Below are 20,971 nucleotides of genomic sequence, written 5' to 3'. Positions count from 1 at the left end.
GAAGGCCCGCTGTGGGAATAAAGCTGCTCGTCTCTTCTTTTCTTTTTCTTGGAACAGTTCTACTGTCTGGTTGAATTTTCTTATTTCATTCTCTCCTAAAAATGCTCCTGTGTCTCTATTTCTCTGTCTGATCTCCACCTGTGGCCACCATCTTTCTCTGTCATTATTTCTTTCTTTTCGCTCTGTCGACCTGTCACTTTTTGCTTTTATCAGCCTCTGTTTTCCCATCCTGTCTCCTCTGCTTCCTCTTCTTTTTACATTCCCGCCGTGTCTTTTACCTCAACTCTCCCCGTCCCCGTTGTCCCGTTCAATTAGAGTCCATATCATCTTCACGTTATGTTGAATTCATCTAATCTTAGCCCTTACTTTCTCCCTGTCTGTCTTTTGGCATGTTGCTCTTCATGCGTCCAACTAGTTCAGTGGTCTCTCTGCGTTTTAAGGTCATTAAGGTCATTCTTTTTGTTTTCAAAAATGAACTTAAAACAGCAAATCATAACAAGCGCAACCTCCGTGTAGAAATGTAAGACACTTAAAATTCAAATTTAAAAAAACGCTTCATTAAAAACCCTTTTAGATCACATCCTGGCCATGTTGTGGGCCTGTTTAACAATCAGCTATTAATCAATACAGAAGTTGGTCTAAATAACAAACTGAATGAATTAAATAAACGGCAGACATCCAGTCATGATGAATGGATTTTCAGGAGAAATGAGAATTGTGGGTTGATAAGATCAGCCATGACATCACGTCCTTCCTACTAAAAAATAAATAAATCAAGTTTTCCTCGTATTTTCTAGAAGCCTTTCTCCTCTCGTGTCTGGTTTTTATTCCCGATTGCATCATTATTTATTTGCAACAAATTCTGCAGCAAAGCTTTTAACACGAGTCCTCAACCTCAAACCAGATATCAGTGTAAGCCCTGCACAGGCTCCATCTCGGTAAAACCTCGACAGCAATGTGGATGGATTATGAGGATTGCCCCCCCTCCCCCCCTCTCCTCCCCCGGTCTCCCTCTGCCCACATCTAATTTTCTCTGCTGTCCATTATTATCTCTCTTCTCATCACCTCTGGTCAGCGATCTGCCCATCTGCTCATCCCTCACTCAGTTTCTTTGCCAGTTCAATCTGGTATCTATTGTGCAATTTATACTTTGCTTTAATAGCTTCTATCTGACGTTATCCTCCCATAAATCTGTACGATTATTATCACTTGGATAATGTGAAGGGGGAACTTCATGCAGTCCGGGCAAAATGAGAATATCCACTGGCTGTGTCTTCAAACTAAATTATAAAATGTTCTGAAACATTTGTGCTCGTAATCAATTTTCTTTGGCGTGATGATGTTGCCGCATCGTATTCACGCATCGATGATGGGTGACATCATCTAAAAGACAACATTATACTGCAGATATGAACAGTATTACACTGCAGATATGAACAGTCCTTCAGAGGAACGTTACTGACCGTGGTCAGCGTTGAAAGTTGCAAATATATCTTTCTGTATGGTGATTTCGGAGCCCTCTCCGGATTTTCAGCAATTCCAGATCGAGCTAATTAGAGATAGATGAATGGGCCAGAGAAGGTTGAAGGTGTCCAAGTGAAGGTCTCATTCCCAAGGCATCAGACACCGACGCCCAAGGCTCCCCGTAGCGCCGGGCTGTCGAGTAACGACGACGTGAACCCGACTGAGCCGGTGTCAGACACTCGCTCACGTTACGCCGTTTCCTTTTTTACAGAGCGTAACATTGTTATTTTAGGCCCAAACATAAGAGTTTATCCTAAAGCCTGGCAACCCGTCGGTTAGAAAGCGATGCCAAGGGGGTTCTGACAAAAGCGTTAATATGTGACAAGTTGAAATGAGACTGTGTAAAAAAAAAAAAAATATGAGCTGCCAAGGATTTCAGCTGAACTCGCTGGATGGAAGCTCAGTGATTAGGGAGACTTAACCTGTGTGGCTGCATCTGAAGCCGCATGCTCCGAAGAGTAAATCTGCACCCTTCTTACTTCCCGGGCAATATTTAAATGTCAAACTACCTCCTGTTTCTAGTCGCGCCTCTTCGTAATCCTTTCACGCAGAGGAAAAAAGGGATTACTCGCTTCTCGAGTCATTAGCATATGTAGACCCCCCCCCCCCCCCCCCGCTCAGTGTATACATCCGGACTCCTAAACCTTTTATCTCGACTCTCGCTTGTTTTAAACATCCAGGACGATGATTAATGTCATTTCTCTCCATAGCTGCAGTTCTAGTGGGAGAAAGAATCAATGAAAAGTCTCCGGAGACTCATCGTGCTCTTTGTATGCCCGCCACGGCACGGCCACAATGACCACGAAGAGAATCACAACGGGCCCCATTCATCAATCAGAAGCAGCTGAAAGAGAGGGGGGGGGGGGGGGGGGGGGGGAAGAGAAAAGATACGCATCGGTACATCAGCGTGTGTAATGATTCTCAAAAAACAAATGTTCAGACCTTTTATCGAATCAATGCGAGGATTTAAAACTCACTTGTCTTGTCGTTCTCGCCTTGGAGCCGCCCGGTCCTCAGCACCCACAATGCACTGGGAGATCATTCGAGGTCACGGATTAACGGTTTGCGTCGTTAATTTGTGTTCATTTTAGTTTGCGCTGTAAAGTGTTTGTTCACTCTTTTGTTGGCGCTGTTCACAGTGGAGGGATGCCAGATGAGTAAAATGGAGCATTTTCCAAAAAAATCTACACTAGAACCCCAAAGCCCCACCTTAACTTTTTTTGTAGAATATGCATCACTAAAGGCACAATATCAACAGATGCTGTTTTAATTCATTCAAATATTTTTCATGCCCTCTGCCACAAATCAGTGCGTCTGCGGGTCACTCTGTGCGGTTCGGGCAAAAAGCCAGTTGGTTAGGTTGAGGAAAACATTGTGGTTTATGCTTAAATATTTACATTTCTTATGTTAAAATAAGAACGTTTGCATTACTTTTTGTAGGTATAAGCACACATGTTGAATGAGAACAGACTGCTCTCCACATATGAGCCGAACATGCAGTAATAGATGTATTTCTCTTGGTCACTTTGAGACTTAGAGCTGCGAACAGTGACATTTCAAACACGTGTTTTCACCTTTTAAAAGTTGTCCTGGCGAACATGTTTACAGTCGCCCATTTACACAGCCAGCAGACGCAGAGCAACAGCATTCTTCGTTCGGAGTCGTGTTTCTGGCTACCTTAGTCCAGTATCACCTCTCCTCGGTCCGTGTCGCTCTCCTCCATCTCCCGAGGGAAATATCTGGCAGTTTTAGCGGCTAAATGTTCCCCCGACGTTCACCAGCTATTGCTAAGTTTATCTGTCTGCTGTCTGGCGCTGCCGGGCAGGTAACATGTGATGGATTTATCAGAGCTTCTTTTTTTTTTTTTTTTTGTTGTTGTTGATGAAAACATCAGCGTGCTTGATGAAAGAAAGGAAGAGCGAACCAAAGCAATAAACCTGTGAGCTGTAAAACCACAACAAATGAACCGAAAATGAAGTCATTTTGACACGTTAATATGAAACGTATTGAATAGATCAGCTTTAACCAAATGCCTGTTGAGCTCTCAGAGAAAAGAGCATTGCTGCGTAGTAGCAGAAGGCTATTAAAACCCCATGGCATGCGGAAAATATTTATCAATTTAAAAATGTATCTGCATCAGTGAGAGCATGTGTTGAGTATATTTGCTCACAAATGTGCTTCTAATCAGAAGGCCGCATAGGGAGGAGGTCAGAGTGGGTCAAACACAGGACTTAAGAGGCCGCTGTTCACGAGTGAGAAAATAATAAATAAGTGTTGTTTTAATTTACGTCCATAACTTAAAGCTACTACAATTCATTTTCAATTTGTCTGATTTTGGCGGTCCCTGTGGACAAAAGCGGTAGTGTTTCTGAGCACCAGATTCCTTTAGAAAACCCTTAATTTTACTGCAGCAGCAGGGTCAGACAGCCGGCCCGGCTTTGTCCTGGTTCTCCTGAGCCTCCCTTCCGTCCAGTGGGTCCAGCAATATAATATAATATAAACACAACCACGTGTTTAAAACTGTAATCAAGGAAAACATATGTTTGCCTCTAACCATAGCTGAACGTGTAGTTTCGAAGGAGACAGGGTTGGTAAACGGGGACATGGGTACAGATGTCAGAGGTTTTGAGGACAGCTGAGCACAATAAGCCGACCAAAAGAAACCAAGCCTTCATTGTGGACCGGCGTTCATATTCAGCATCATCCGTCTCCATTTGTTTTTAATGGTTTATGAACTGCAGAGAAGTAGAGCACAGACAAAAACACCGTCGTCGGCTGAAGTGAAACAGGTTTTTTTTTTGTTCGTTTCCTATTTCTCCGAAAAAACAGCGACGTCGAGCCTCTGTTTGCTCTCGGTCGCTCTAACGAACGATGAGTCGATGTGGACGCCCCTCGGCTCCAGCTCCGTGTCATTTTGAATTTCGTGGGGCCGACCCGTCTGTCCGCCTGTCTGTGGTGCTTGTTAGTTGTTTTGAAGTGAGGTTTGGTCGGTGATGTATTAACTCTTAAGACTGGGCTTTCATTATCCTTCACTGACCCAAGACCGAGATAACAAGGCTGTGGTGCAGAGGGCCGGTGGCTGAGAGAGAAGAAGAAGAGGTACAGGGAGAGTTGTGCTGCAGTGATTAGAGCAGTTGTGGTAGTTGGACATGAACAAAAGGTTTCTGTTGGCGTGGTGTTTTTCTGCTGAACTGATGACTTTTCATGGTTCCATTTAACCCCAATTATTATTATTATCTTCACATAATCATTAATTTTTGCACCTAGATTGTTTTATGGTAACATATGCAGTCTGGCCACAAAATGATGTTCATTGAATTATTGTTTAAATTTGAATTATATCAAGAATAGAACCGATCTGAGGCAGGTCATTGTCCCCATAGGGAAGGTTTATGTTCATGAAAGGCTTTTTAATGGTTTTGTTTCAGCGCTATGGGACATGACATGTAATTGTAAAAGCGGGACCTTAAGTGTTCCACACATTCATGCACGCGTACTTGAATGCGCTTATGCTTATGCTTACCACAGCTGGCCAGCTTTCTTGATTGTTTAAATCCGCATCCAAGGAGGTGGAAACCGGCTGTAGCTCTTTAGAAAGGCCGACTTTCTCTTCTGCGTGGCGGCTGACTGTTAGCTTACAGGACGGGCTCATAGCAACAGCATTGACAAGGACACGTTGATTGATTGACACGCATACAGATAAATCAGTGAATTCAGACACATGCTGCATCGTTCATGTTTTCATATATGTAAGCACCGAAAAACCAGCGGAGTTATCTAAATAAAGAATTTGTTGCATTAAATTATATCTGTTAGCAATTATGAACTAAATATTATATTTTTAAAAACCCTTCAAATTCCCTTTAACTGTCCTGGTTTGAGTCTGTGGGACCTTTCCTCCTCCTCCTCCTCCTCCTCTTCCTCTTCATCCTAAACTTTTTGGTCTTTCTCCACCTAATTCTCTCCTACAATGGCAGGACAACCAACAATAGGGAAAAAAAGGGAAGGATATTTCCCCACACAGTCGAGAGAGAGAGAATTATGAGAGACAATTGGAAAGCTTTTTTTCTTTTTATAATAGTGCTGGAGCCCAATAAGAAGCTTAATGGATATCTTCAGTGGAACACTGTGCTGGTGTAATAGCCTGATCTCCGTCTCAGTTACAGCTCATGAGTCTGAGGGAATGCTGATTATTTGCTAATTAACTGATATAAATATGGATGGTGAAACCATTATGCAGAAAATAACCTGCTGACGTTAGTTCGCACACTCGGAGAAATGTAAAAAAAACAAACAAACCGTGGATTCAATAACAATACAATAAATTTAAAAACATACAATTTAATTATCAATTACTGCTAAACTGTTCTCCATTTACCGTGGTCGTGTAATTACGTGAAGGCTGCAATAACAACCAGATAGAAGGGTTCTCACGGTGTACCAAAAAAATAAATAAAAAATGGTCTCCCTCTCTCAGAGCCGCTGTGACAACTTGAGCATTATGTGACGTCCCGGGAGACTCGGAGAAATGGGCCAACTTGCAAAAGCAATATCGCTCCAGCCACGAATAAATCACTGAAACCTGAAAGCTATCAGAGTTAGCGGGTTGCCAGGGGAAATGATTATGGGATTAACGTTTTGGGGAAAGTGTGTTTTTGCAGCATCAGTCACAGAAGCGATTAAAGTAATACAAAACCTTCAACAAGAAGTGACAAGTGGGGGAAATAAAGCTGTGGGCAGCCGACGGAGTTATTTATAAAAGACGATTGGGGCCGGAATGAGCTGCCCCTCTGTCCCACCTGGTGCACCGTCATCTCCGTGTGGACAGGGTCGCTGCTTCCCCACAGCATAGCAGCTCTGTTAAATGTTCTGGTGGTAAAGTTCAGATAAGAAAACCAAACATGCATTTGGTTAAACTGAAGAGATTGACTAAGACCTGTGTGCAAAGGCCTTTACTTTGAGGCACATTGAGCCTCGGTCCTACTTCAAACGGACGGGTACTCTGACAGCTGAGACGGAGGGGAAGTAGTTCTTGTACAAGCGACTTGCATCCTGTTTTGAAAGTTTCACCCGTGTGCTCTGTTACACCTAGAACAGTGACGTCACACCTGTACATCACTGAAGTTAGGAAGGATAACGCACAAGTGCGTTTGCACAGAATCATTTGCATAAAGCTACGTGGCATGTCTTGAACTCGTTCTTCTCCCCTTCCACACAAGCAAACGTCATCTTGACGTTTAGTAAGATCTACAATCGCCCCTCACAGAAGGTCACAGTGACTGCTAAACGAGGAACATCTGAGATAGCAAGTGTGAAGAGAGTTCACACAGGAGCCACAGACTTCACGGAGCCTTGTATGTTAAACAATAAGAACTGATCGTTCTAAAAGTTATTTTTCTCCAACAACACCCCATGAAAATATTGTTCTTTCAGACCACCGGTGGTTTAAATTAGTCTTTTAAAACATGATTTGGGTGTTAAAATTTGTTTTGTTGACTTTTGGAACGCAAAACCCAAAAATTATGAGCCGCAAATTCATAAAAAGGCACAAAAGTTGCAGAAAAGTTGGTTCAGCTCCTGAATCTATTTTAAAACTGAGTTTCCAACATGTGTGATTGTCTTTTACTAGTTTCCTCCTATAGGAGTAGGGATTGTTAAGGCCTCAAAAGACTTGTTAATGTGTGTTTAATTATCATCTTCATAAACCATTTGTAGTTTTCAGGTTTGTTTACTCAGTTTGTATTTAATTCATGTTCACAGACACGGTTTTCATCCAATTATAGAAACCTTTTTATTTTACAATCTCAGCAAAAATATCATACAATTCCAGTTTAATTGTACAGTTTGTTAATATCTAAATACACTTTTACAGTTGCGATGTCAGTAGAAAAAAATATTGGAGATTTTTTTTTTTTGTATGAGATACAAAATGTACACATCCCCTCACACGCATGTACCCACGACACGGTGCGACTGACCGACGCTGGCTGCCGACATTTAAAACCCTTTGCGCTTATAAAATAGGATTTCTTTACACTGCTCACCGAGTTTTAGTCCACCTTAATGAAAAGTATTTTTTTATATCACACCAAAAAAAAAATGACGGCACAGTTACAACGGCTTACTCCATAAACTGTGGAAAAGTATTGCGTTAACACTTAACCACGGTGGATGAAAGCTGGAATAAAGCAAATGTAAACAGACACCATTTAGACTAAGTCACAGCTTGATGTAATAAAAACACACTTTATGTGCGATGGAAAGGTACGATGTACTCTGAAATAGTCACAATTAATAACTCTAATTCAAGGGATACAGTTAGCAACATCTTGGGCAATATTTCTGTCCAATAAATTAGATTTCTGCAAGATAAATGTTGTTTTTTGTAGTTTTTTTTCTTCTCTGAAGTTCAACTGAATGGAGTTGTTGTAGAGAACAGCGATGGCACAGACATTTAAAAACACGTTGACATCATCCGGTTCTCTTCAGATCCCCTGAATTCCCCCCCCCCCCCCCACACACACAGAACAGAACGCCGTCGCTGTTGTTTCCTGAAGAGACTTCAATAAAGAGAGCTGCACTGACTGACCGCTGGAGGAACTGTGCGACCTGTGCAATTCCGTTAGTAATTACCAAGGTGGCTGTACTCTGTAAACCAGTAGTGTTGGCTGTGAACTAGAGCTTGTCAAGAAGTCAGGTACCGGGAACGACATCACTACTTACTGAGCTACTACTTCAAGCTGTATTAATTGATATACTGGCCTTTTGGGGGTCTTTCTAACTGCTAAATGTCCCACTGTTTTCACCAGCTAGTCAGTGACGTTTCCCTGTCCTGCTGCAGCTGGAAACGGGACTGATTAGAATAAACGTTACAGTAAATCTGCTATAACACCAAAACTGAACAAAGCTAAAAGAGGCTAACTAGCTAGCATGTCAGCAGAGGTTTATCTGAAGTATTTAAATACACTACTGACATCATCATCGTCACTGTCGTCTAGCTGCTTAGTGCGGTATGTGCAAGAATCCGCCATCGTTTTAGCTGACAGTTCTAACAGGTTTCAGTCACCCAAGTTGTTATTTATGAAACGCTGTGAGATGGGGTTTTTTGCCCAAATGTTGCTTGTGTATTCGGCCCTCTACACAACTTTGTCCACAAGTACAGTGTTGGTATTAAACAGTCCCTTCACAATAAGGTCACATGATTGAACGGTGCAGATTGCACTACCGATCCGATCAGGACAGCAACATCGCCCGAAAAATAACAGTTTTAAAAAGAACGAAGAAAAGTAGAAATGTGGGAAAAAGAAGTTGAATCAGGGTGTAAAAAAAAAAAGGTCAGACGGGTGTTCAGTTTGGTCCTGTGGTGGAAACCTGGCTACATTAATGATTAAGTGGTCTGAAGCAGCAAATTCCCACTCACCTCTTAACAATCGGACAATGGACAAGTTGTCCGTGCGTGAATTCAATATAAAACTCTCCTATAAGGATTGCAAAGGCAGGATTTGTTTTTTTTCTCCAGCAAGACAGGTGAACCACGTTGAAGGAAATGGTGACTGACGGATTTCGCAAAACAAAAATATAAGCGATGTGACACACATATGAAGTCATATGAGGACAGTTGTAGAGTCTCACGGTGCCGGGTAGACAAAGGTCCGCACCAGAGAGTTGACGTTTATAACATAGTTGTCACTGCAACGCCACGAATGCCAGCTATATGTAGCTAACTAGCTGCTAGCTCGCTAGCTAGGCTATCTATTACAAAGTTGCTAGCTGTAGATAGCTATCTAGCGCTAGCTGCTTTCTAGTTGCTAGAAGATGAGCTAATATCTTAGCATTTTCCATTTTCAGTGCTCACTTATCTCCTGGAGCTGTATGGATTTTAAAGTTTAAATGAATTGTTCATTTGGAGAACCTAAAAAAACATCAGCTAAGCTACATGGCTAATGTTCAATGTGTTGCTTGATTGAAATGAGTGGAAAAAAAAACTGTAAAAAGATGGAAGTTTGAGTTAAGAATGATAATATCCTTCATATCATCGGGGAAGTCTTCAATTTAATCTGCACAGACAAATGTCCAAGCTAGCTTAATTTGTGATTTAAAAGTACCTTGACTAAGGTATTTTGTTTTGGTCTACAACTGATTGTTAAAATCTAACTGAGCGCAATACCTGGAAGGGATGATTAAAATGGCGCGTGCTGTACACCGTTCTGCTTCACTCAATGGGATTAGAGAATGGGTTCAGGCGACAGAACCAGAACATCCCAGAACTTCACGTTGAGCAGGAAACTAAATCATCGTCAGCTTGAACCACAGGTTTACAACAAACGACAAAAGAACATTTCATTAAGAACAGAAAGGAAAAATAGACAGAGATTTAAAAAAAAAAAAAGGTGGTAAACAACAACAACAACAACAACAACAATTCCCTTTCCCATAAAAGTACTTTGGATTGAACGGGTCGGAAAAGCAACACATCAGCATCGTATCGTGATTAAAAGAGAACAGAGGTCTTCTTAGGGCTATAGTTAACTTTTCAAGGCAGGAGGAAAGTATGGTGGAAAAAAAAAAAGAAAGAAGTATCTTTAGCTCTATTCACAGCCAACAGTTACTTGTACGTGTGTGTTCATCGACACGAGAGCCACAAAGACGGAGTGGAGGTCAATCCGTGTTCAATTCCAAATGAGATTCAGGAGAACTCTTTCAATGAAAAGATTCTCAGTTCCTTGAATTGAATGAATTGTCCCCTCTGCTGATGTGGACCACACACACACACACACACACACACACACACACACACACACACACACACACACATCCACTTTCTGAAAAACACACACATCCACATCCAGTCTTCTTCCAACAAGGCACAACGATTTCATTCAAGTTTATCGTTACACAAGTGCTTTATGCATTTTAAACCCACATTCGTCTCTATCCCACAGCGACTCCCCCCCCCCCCCCCCCGCTCGCACTGTACTCTAAAGTGATGTGTCAGCTCGGCGGTGAATCAGCTGGCCTGCCGGTCACGTAGCCAGTCATCCGTTTGCAGTCCTGCCTGCCCTGCTGCTTGGCGCCGTGAACGTGACCCCCGGCGCTCGGCAGTCTGCGACGGGGTCGTTCCGCCGACCGATCGGCGGAGACGTGTGGGGAAAGGGTGCGCAGAAAGCAGGAAGGGAAGGTGGGTGTGTGTGTGTGGGGGGGGAGGGGGACTCTTTAGAGGTGTGACAGCAGCTCCTGTCCCCTGTCCCCCCCCACCCCAACAACAACAACAACAAACAAGCCCTTGGCCAGCGAGAGTTGGTCCGCACAAACCCGGGCGTTAGAATGTGGCACAGTGACAAACCCACGGACGACTCATTGATAAATACAGCGGAGGGGGGGGGGGGGGGGACAGACAGACCGGAGGATAAAGGAGCGAGGATGCAGACTCCTTCCGTTGTACTTTTCTTTGTCAACTTCCACCTGCTACATTGAAAGCAGCGCGGCCCACAGGGAGACGGAGGGCGGAGACCAGACTGCTACAAGCCAAAGGGAGGAGGAGGGGGGTTGTGGGGGGGGGGGGGGGGGCAGTGGTGTATGAGGGTTAAAAAGGAGAATCAATTCACCAGGTGATTTTCAGAGTGGTTCTGCCTGGCTTCACGCAGGTGTCAGGATGACTTTGGCTCAGCAGGAGCTCCCCCCACCCACCACCACCCTCCCCCAGGGAGGTTGTCAGAGCTGGAGAGACATAAGGGGATTTGAGAGGGAGAATGGCGAAGGTGGGCAAAGGTGCAGTCATGCAGGCAGATAGAGACGGACGGCCAGACGGAGTCGGACCAGGAGAGACGGGAAGGGGGGGGGGGGGGAGGTGGAGAAGGTAGAGGAAATAGAGGTAAAAAGAAAGGCCAAAAAACGGAATGAGAAAAGAAAGGAGAGGAACGTCAGATAACCGATCGACAGCAGGAAGTGAGACGGACCCGCCGTGTCAGAACAAGTACGTCTCTCACACACTCAGAACCACCTTCAAAACACAAAAAACCCATCCATCAAGAGTGAAACTCAGGTGTTTAACCAACTTCCCCCACGGTGTCCCAGCTTGCCTTCGGGTCTGAGCACCTCAGCGCCAGGTGAACACGGGGAACCAGAGTTTACGGCAGCAGCTCCACGTCAGCGTGCGTCAGGAGTTTCTTTCTTTATGGATGCTGCTCGGAGGGGGGAGGGGCCTCAGTTGGCGCCCCGGTTGAAGCGCTCCAGCACGGTGGCGTTGGTTCTCTCGAACAGCCACTGCTGGCTGGGGGAGGAGGGGTCGCACGTGTTCATGAAGATGCGGCGCTCGCTGGGGCTGCAGTCGACGCAGCTCATGCTGACGGAGTGAAACAGACTCTTGTCCTGGAGGACGGAGGGAGGCACAAACAGGAAGGATTGTCAGAAGAACTAAACTACGCTTTTTTTTAAATTTTTTTGTTGCGTCATCTGGCGGCAAACGCCAAGGCCGCGCCTCCTTTTTAGGGGAAGGAATTGCGGCGTCACGTAACGAGGGAAACGGGAAAATGCCGAAACGAGTCTCCGTGATTCACGAAAGGACTGAAGCCAGACGTTTGTCCTCTCTCGGCTGTCTTTTGGTTTGATTTGAAAGCATTCATTTTTAAGGATTCTGTTATTCTGACGTATTGTTGTTTTTATTGTTATTTGTTACTGAAATAAATAAATAAAAAATCACATTTTTCAAAAGGTTGAGTGTGTTTTCTGCATATTTGTAATCCTGCAGGGGTTAAAGATCTACACACCGAACGAATATGTGAATAGTCAAATATTCTGGTCCGTCCCTAGTGTCGCAAACACTTGCAAAATTATTATTAGACAAAAAAATCTGATAAATTCATAAAAACTTGTCAAACTTATAATAGAAACACGTCAAATCTATTAGATCTACGTTCTTTTATCCCCCAAAAAGGATTGCTGCCACTTCGTACCTATATATGGTGGTCTGGTCTATCCAAGTCCTGGTCTATCTAAGTCCTGGTCTATCCAAGTCCTGGTCTATCCAAGTCCTGGTCTATCTAAGTCCTGGTCTATCCAAGTCCTGGTCTATCCAAGTCCTGGTTCTATCTAAGTCCTGGTCTATCCAAGTCCTGGTCTATCCAAGTCCTGGTCTATCCAAGTCCTGGTTCTATCTAAGTCCTGGTCTATCCAAGTCCTGGTCTATCCAAGTCCTGGTCTATCTAAGTCCTGGTCTATCTAAGTCCTGGTTCTATCTAAGTCCTGGTCTATCTAAGTCCTGGTTCTATCTAAGTCCTGGTCTATCCAAGTCCTGGTCTATCCAAGTCCTGGTTCTATCTAAGTCCTGGTCTATCCAAGTCCTGGTTCTATCTCAGTCCTGGTCTATCCAAGTCCTGGTTCTATCTCAGTCCTGGTCCATCCAAGTCCTGGTTCTATCTAAGTCCTGGTCTATCCAAGTCCTGGTCTATCCAAGTCCTGGTCTATCCAAGTCCTGGTCTATCTAAGTCCTGGTCTATCTAAGTCCTGGTCTATCCAAGTCCTGGTCTATCTAAGTCCATATTAATACCACTTTCAGCCCATTTTGCTTTGAGATGACCATTTTACAAAGCATGAAATCACACGAGTTGAAACTTGCATGAGGTTTTTAATCTCAATTAAATTTAACATTTTACCCATTTAGCATTTTCTGAGCGATAAATACATGTTCATAACGCTACAATGTGCTCAGCAGACACATGAGGACGTGAACGTTCATAAATGCATCTGTCACGAACTTCTACACGTTGCCGTCTCGTCTTTTTGCTTCTGCGTGTTTACTGCAGCAAACGAGCTCGTTTTGAGTCGTGACGCTAGAGGTGTTCTACGAAAAACACAAACGTGGCCTCCTGGACGGCATGTTTTTGTTATTAACGGAGCTTAAGCGCAGCAGCGTAATGAGGTCCTTTTTGAATATCCATCAGCTCGAGGGTGGGGGAAATGTTTAAATGTGCAGAACTTTACAGAATGATTAAGCAGCCTTGAAGTCATTTATTTTGAAGCGGTTGCGTTATTAGCTTTGTTGCTTCGTACGGAAAGAAGGAAAGGGAGGGCGAGAACATAATGAGAGAGAGAGAGAGAGAGAGAGAGAGAGAGAGAGAGAGAGAGAGAGATGATGTGTTTTAGGCTACATCCACATTACTCCGTTTTCGTTTGGAAACAGAGTTTTCAAACGAAAACGATCTCCGTCCACACGGCGTTTCAGCCATCGTTTCCGAAATGATCTCCGTCCAGACTAACACGCCTGGAAACAAATATCACGTGACTCTTCACGTTCACTGGACATGCGCCGATGTTAACAGGAAGTAGATTGTCGTATTTTGTAACTAAGCAACCAGAGTAATAAAGTAGTCTTTAATGATCTTAAGTACGTGTTTGACACTTAAGATCTTCTCTCAAATCTTCCTCTATAAACTCAAACAGATACAGTTCGTGGAAAGTTTAATAACTTTTATTTTTCAGACTTAACGTTAGTTACAGCGCTGCGGGTCTCTCTCTCTCTCTCTCTCTCTCTCTCTCTCTCTCTCTCTCTCTCTCTCTCTCCACTCACCGATCGCTACAATAACAGCTGTTTCCTCCGCAGACATGCAGACTTTAACTGGACAACAGCTGCTAGTAAAGACAACAAGGTCAGCAATAACTGTAATCAGTTGTCTGTTAACCTGGTATTCGATCGCGGGTGTCTACGTCATCGTTTCCAAACGAAAACGGAGTAGTGTGGATGTACTCTTAGAGTCAGGGCTTGCCGTACCTTTCTGTAGCGCCACAGCTGGTTCCCCTTCATGCCGTGACAGTCGTACAGGGTGACGGGGCTGTTGTGGGAGACGGCGTCGAAACAGACTTTTTTCGTGTGCATGGGGTCGCCCACCCGGATGTCCTCTCGCCATCCGAACGTGAACACCTGCGGGAAAACCAACAAGTCACGACGGCATCGTGTAACATGAGTAAGTCAGGTGATGAAGACTGTCTAGTAAGTGGGCCTTGTGGTGGGATTGTTAAGTAGCTAGCGTGGCGATGAAGCAGCTACTAAACTCTCTCGTGTTCGCAGATCAACGGTCGCCATCTTTCTTTCCGTTGGTTGAAAGTTCTGGAAACAGCTGGTAAAGCGTAAATACGAATTTTTAGCGTCTGCGTCCGAAAGACGTGAAATCTTGTCATCTTAATAACAAAAAAGAATCTCGTCAATCCGTGAGCTGGAGGAGCGACGGACGCTCGGACGTCCCCGAGACGTCCCGATCGGGTTCCTCCGCTCCTCTCCTACAGAATCAACGGAGGACGGCTGCCACGAGGGGGGGGGGGGGGGGGGGGGGCCTCCTGGGATTTTGCGGCGAATCAATTTCTCGCTGGAGCCCGAATACAGATTGCAACTGCGACACGGATTAAAACGATGCATCTTCAGATTAAGGCAATTAAAGCGCCGGAGCTCCGAGGCGCACGACTTCGGCTGCGGAGACAAAAGGAGCCGTTCAATATCCATTACGGTTTGTGTTATGAGCTCGGCTTAAAGATCTTCAGTGCGAAGAAGTCCTTTAGAACAATGCAAAGATAATGAAGCGGCGCAGATGTGTGTGTGTGTGTGTGTGTGTGTGTGTGTGTGTGTGTGTGTGTCTGTGTGTGTCTGTGTGAGTCAATTTGACACGGATGCTTGTTTAGTAGATGAAATACATTCACTGAGGAGATTTATTAACGAAGGTTTAATCTCAAGAGATAACAAAATGTGACAATTCCTCTTTGAAATGCGCAGCGCTCTCAGCCGTGGTTCTCCTCGAGGCGTTCCTACGCAAACCCAGATGTGTGCCAGGTGGATGAAACAAGCGGCGGCAAACATTGTAGACCCGGTCCTACAGCAGCTGTAGAAAGAAAAAAAACCTACCCGAACATTCAATCACAGACGCCACCCCCCCCCCCCCCCCACGTTCTGAAGGGATCCAATTACAATCAACCCAAAAACTAAAACTTGAGGATAATTAGAGCAAATCCAAAAATGGGCTTGAAAAAAACAGAAGGGGAAGCAGCAAAATTATGAAAATATGAATTGGCCTCAAAAAGAGTATTTCGCCTTTGCGATCGGGACGACGCGTCACATGATCAGAGCTGTATCAGACATATTGACACACAGACCTGAGACTTTATTCGTCCAACTCAGAGCCCAGGGTGAGTCTCAGCTACAGAGACCTCTACCCAGAACGCTAATACATCTAACATTCCCCTGAAATGAACCGAAATTACTAAATACTTCTCTATCAACTTCTGTGGTAGCTTCTTTTTTTTTTGGCTATATCTAATTCTCTAGTTCGTCAAATAAGGACCGAATGTACATTTCTGAACGATTGTAAAAAAAAAAAAAAAAGCCTGCCGAGTTTTGAACAAGGTTAATTATTACAAGGTAATGTCCTCGCCGCTCACCTGTCCATGGCTCCAGCTGACGTCGCCCCGTCCTTTCACACAGCTCTCCAGGCGGATGGGACTCCCGGACACAAAGTGTTTACTCTCCATGCACATGCTGCTGCCCACGTTCCGGATCTGTGACACCGACAAGGACACGAAGGACGGGTCATATTTCGGTTTTTAAAAGTCCGCAACAGTGAGTCTTCTTAGAAAGAAAAAAAAAAAAAAGGACATTATGCAGGAGTATGATGAGGCGGATTCCAGTTTTAGAATCGGGGCCTTTAGTTAGGTTTATTTCGGGGGGGGGGGGGGGGGCAGTAACACTCGGATTATCCTCTGATTGGCGTTACGTAAACGAGCGCTCTCCTCTCCTCTCCGAGTCGGAGCAGATTTCCCAGCAGCAGTCTAGTGCGGCAGACAGACACGACTATTAGAGCCAACTGGCCAACATGGTCTTGACAGCCTCATCAGTTATTTTAGAAGAAGCTGCTACAAATGATCCAGACTTTTTGGTCTGATGGTTGTATTAAATAATCAAAAAAATAAATAAAAACTGCTCAGCATTGATAAATGACGAATCTTTTAAATGTCATACAAATAAATCAAATATCGACGTTTGGTTTCACCACTCCGTCGTCCTGTCTGAGGGCTGACTGTACCTCCCCCCACGCGGCAGCAGGAGGCTCCACCGGTGGGTAGTGTTTGGGCAGATCCCAGGCCACCTCGCTCATGAACCACTTGAAGTTCTTGCAGTTGAGCTGGTTCCTCAGCTCCTTCTGGGCCGTCATGTCTCCCGCCGACAGGTGGCGGTACTCGGGCCGACGCTGGTAGATGTACTCGGCGTACTCGTCCATCCACACCTCCGCCACGCGCTTCAGGTTCTGGAATCGGAGTGATAAAGCGGCAAAGTTTTTCATTTCAACAGAACTGCAAAAACAATGGAAGTGTTAGGAGTGCAAACGTCACAGTGGCCTGCTAGGAAAGACAGAACAGGGACTAAAGGGTCTGGTAAGGGGCATCATCCATAGACGTAGCGGTCCGGCTCATTCAGTCTTACAATGAGAAGCAGATGGTTGTAGCTTCTTCTATGATGACAAATCGTGGGACACTGGGTTAAGCGGGTCGTCGGTTCGATCCTTGCCTGGGACGTGTCCTGTGTCAAAGTGTCCCTGAGCAAGACACTGAACCCCTAATTGCTCCCAATAACTTGGTGATGGGTTAAAAGCAGAGGCTAAAAATTCCGTATATGTGTAAAAATGTATATGTACAATAAATCAAATGTCTATTTCATCTATGTGAACACATCCTGAACCTCGTTACACGACCCAATTTGCTCGAGAGTCGTTAGGTTTGTACAGGAATATAAGTGTGGGTGAACTCGACATTGTGCAGAGAAGTTAGCGCTCTACAATAGAATGTGTAGAATCAATTTAAACCGACATTGACTGATTTTTTCTTCCCCGCCCTCCTTTGAGACAACTGGAGGCTGTAAACACGACGTTATAAGGGTGAATATCTACTTATGTTAGTAAAATGTGATGCGGTCTGAATGCCAATGATGGTTTTTACAGGGCTGCTTCTCTCCGCCTCTTGACAGATGCAGCTTATTAAACCATCTTATGAAACGCTGAGCAGAACTCAATGCAAACCACAACACTGGTCTTGCATTGTTTTTAAAAAAAAAAAAAAAAAAAAAAAGCATTGTTCAAACCTAGAACTTTATTTTGATATTCCAGTAGTATCCCCAAACTTGCATATGTGTCTTCCGGCACCACTGGGGAAATGAGTGCAACATTGTGTGCGTTTGATGTGATATTTGACTCACTGTTAGCGTCGTAATGTTCCGATAAAGTGTTGGAGGAAGCAGATACAGAATATATATATATATATATATATATATATATATATATATATATATATATATATATATATATATGCGCGACAGTGTACTTTTTCTTATTTTTATGGAAGCACTATCAGGTCGTAGTATCAGTTTTGGCAGTAATGATGATAGAAGACATTTTTTTTTTTTTAACCACCGAGCCACCTGCAGATGTGGTGCTAAAGCCTTTGACGGAGACCACTTCCTGGGGAAAATAATGTGCCGAGGAAGAACTGTGCAAAGCAGGCGAGTAAAAGAGGAAACGCTTAAACTTTAAGAAAAAGGGAAACAAAATGAGAACAAAAAGTGTCAAGACAGAAATATCCTGAAACCGGGCTTCTTGTGCCATGTGTCTGTTGGCGTGGCCTACATACATACATAATACACGGAATATGTTACCTTCAGGTTTTTGTATCTCAGGTGCACGTCTTTTGGCTCTTCTTTCATCTTTCAATGTCTTTTTATGACTGCATTTATATTGCGTCGTGAGTGTTTTCTCACGAGACGGAGAAGCAGGCAACTCGGAATTAACGGCAAAGAGCTTTGAAATTTCAGGCAGTTTTGTGTCAGCCAAAAAAAAAAGCATCTAATTTCAGAGTGAAACTGAGGGGAAAAAAAGAAAAAGAAAAAGGAAAAAGATGAGCAGGTGGCTGAAAACTGTAAGCAATGATGGCTGCGGGGCAAGACAGCTTCTCCAACAGGCTCTTTAAGCTCAGACAATTGCAAACATGAAAGATTTACACTCCAGTAATGGGAAATCCATCCACCGGAAGCCTTTGAGGGGTGAAGCGGTATATATATATAAAATAAAAAATAAAAAAAAAACACACAGAGCCGGTCGGCCTCTGAGGTGCGGACGCATGTCTGAGAATACAGATGGTCCCGGCCTCCGAGGGTATGGATGTCGGAGTGAATGAGAATACGGGTTCAGCGAGCCCCTCCCACCAGGACAGAATAAATACAAATCGTCCAGAAAGAAAAAAAAGAAATAAATAAAAGAAATAATAAAAATCCCTGGAGCCACAGATACACAATTCACACGGAATCTCTGCTGTAGAGCTCGTTGCCTGCAGCGAAACCTGAGCTCTCCAGGTGAAGTGGAGTTCAGTGGTTCCATCTCCCCCCATGTTGACTGGACTTCCTCCCTCTACTCACAGATGTGGAATGGCTGATGCACACACACACACACACACACACACACACACACACACACTGGGCTGTCAGTGAACGTGTCTGGAAGGCCTTTGTTCGTATTATCTGTACCTCCTGAGGGGACTCGCCGGCTTTAGTGGTGTTTTGTAAAACAACTTTGCTATCTTTAATGTCCTCTATTCTCACTAAGTGGAAGAATGTTGTTGTTTTTTTTTTCCCTTCTCACCATGGATTGTTTAAATGGATGAGAAACGCCCACAAAATCCACAGTGTTCTGATCGCGAGGCAGCACAGAGGAATAATGATTCATGGGTTTTTATTCACCTCAGGCAAAGAATGTTGACCAAGACTCACGCTTCTCTTGGTGAACCGTGAGCTAATCCCAACACGATCCAAACTGCTCAAACAGCACGACAGCAGAACCATAAAGTTGTTATCCAAAGTCAGTGCAGCAGCGGACAACAGATATTGACTTTTAGGCTACATTAACACTGCAGCCGTATGATTTTTTTTTTTTTTGGTGCATATGTGTTTTTCATAACGGTGTGAAAAGTACTTTTCTGCTATCCAACCTCAGTCTGAACAGTCGTATCATATTCCATAATGCAACTCCACAAGCCAATTTTCAACTGCAGGAACTTTCCGCGGGGAACTAAAAACCTTTTGAAGCGCTAACTCTAATCCCTAATCTTCACAGGTCTGTAGCGATATGGAAACACAGACGGACAACAATGGGCTGAAGGAACCTTTTAGTTTCTTGAAAAGTAGCCTCAGGACTTAACTTAAATGACTTCTTTGAAACGTGGTCATAGAGGGGTTTTTTTGTCAGACATTCTCTTTCCTGGTGAAGGCCCAATGTCTTTCAACCTTTCTGTTAAAAAAGCACTTGTCTCCGGTCAAGTTAAGATGATTCAAATTGGATTGCCGCATCAATTTCATGATGTTAAACTTGCGACAACAGATGTTTTTGGTCACTTGACATATCGTTGTTTATTGACGTTGCTAACGGCCCCTTCGTCACACATCCAGAGGTTCTGGAGTCACTTCATCAGTCATTAGGTGGTATTTGTGTCCACCTTGTGAATGCGCAGTCCACAATCCAGTCTCTTTTAGCTCCGTTTCTGGCTCTTCAGCTGCTAAACGCTCCACTATAACTGTGTCTGTCTGTTGTTTTGGTGTAGTCTCATCCATTCCTGGCAAATACCAAAGAAACGGAGACACAGGGGACGCATCATAACTCCTCACAGCCTCAGGTGGAGGAAGTTTTTCAGTATTATTAAACCCGCTGCCTGTTTGACATCAGCATTCAGTGCAGCCTCGGTGAGGGGCTAATGGTCAGTCCAACGAGGCAAAAACAGAGACCAAGAGGTTTAATTACACATTCAGCCAAGCCAAACAGAGCCAGGTGTCAGACGGCGGCTGACTCATGCATAATGAATACTGTTCAGCTCCAGGCCAGATGAACACTTTTTAAATATTCCTCATGTTGCGTCGAGGTGCTGGAGCTCACTATTTGAAAAACTGTAAGTTAGGACACAGGGGTTTTCCCATTTGTACCCACAATGCAACTCAGACCAAACGGACAGTTCGCTCGGGGATTTGGCTGTTATGCTAGTAGCGCGCTAATGTGGCCCCCGTGCAGATAGCCTGCAGCAAAGATGAGGGCTACAGGTTAGCGTTAGCTACAGGTTAGCGTTAGCTGGACAAAAGAGGCTAAAGATAAATGTTATCTAATCCCAAGCAGCCGTACAAGAACTTTGCTTAATGTACCATTTTTGATATTATGGGCCATATATATACGTATATATATATATATATATATACGTATATATATATATATATATATACGTATATATATACGTATATATATATGTATATATATGTATATATATACGTATATATATATACACATATATATATATATATATACATATATATATATATATATATATATATATATATATATACACACACACATATATATATATATATAGTCACATTTTAGTGAAT

General features: G+C 43.7%; 1 protein-coding gene across 2 annotated transcripts in view; it reads right to left on the bottom strand.

Annotated features, from left to right (window-relative positions):
* Window positions 1–7,290: 7,290 nt before the first annotated feature.
* galnt10 (polypeptide N-acetylgalactosaminyltransferase 10) overlaps window positions 7,291–20,971 on the bottom strand; it is a 272,477-nt gene continuing 258,796 nt past the window's right edge. The window contains exons 9-12 of one of the 2 annotated variants that reach the window (XM_068736568.1): window positions 16,587–16,808; window positions 15,946–16,062; window positions 14,291–14,440; window positions 7,291–11,892 (exon numbers count right to left, since the gene is read on the bottom strand). In XM_068736568.1, coding sequence (XP_068592669.1) covers window positions 11,728–11,892; window positions 14,291–14,440; window positions 15,946–16,062; window positions 16,587–16,808 — 654 coding nt within the window. In that variant the 3' untranslated portion in view covers window positions 7,291–11,727. Of the gene's footprint in view, window positions 11,893–13,180; window positions 13,565–14,290; window positions 14,441–15,945; window positions 16,063–16,586; window positions 16,809–20,971 lie in introns of those variants that run through there. The other variant, XM_068736569.1, reaches the window with a different exon arrangement.

The sequence above is a fragment of the Cebidichthys violaceus genome, unplaced genomic scaffold (assembly GCF_023349555.1).
Source record: "Cebidichthys violaceus isolate CVI_PGR_0920_01 unplaced genomic scaffold, fCebVio1.0.p SCAF_70, whole genome shotgun sequence".
In the NCBI taxonomy this organism is placed as follows: domain Eukaryota; kingdom Metazoa; phylum Chordata; class Actinopteri; order Perciformes; family Stichaeidae; genus Cebidichthys; species Cebidichthys violaceus.
The sequence above is the reverse complement of the archived record's forward strand: the minus strand, read 5'-3'. Positions and strand labels throughout refer to the sequence as shown.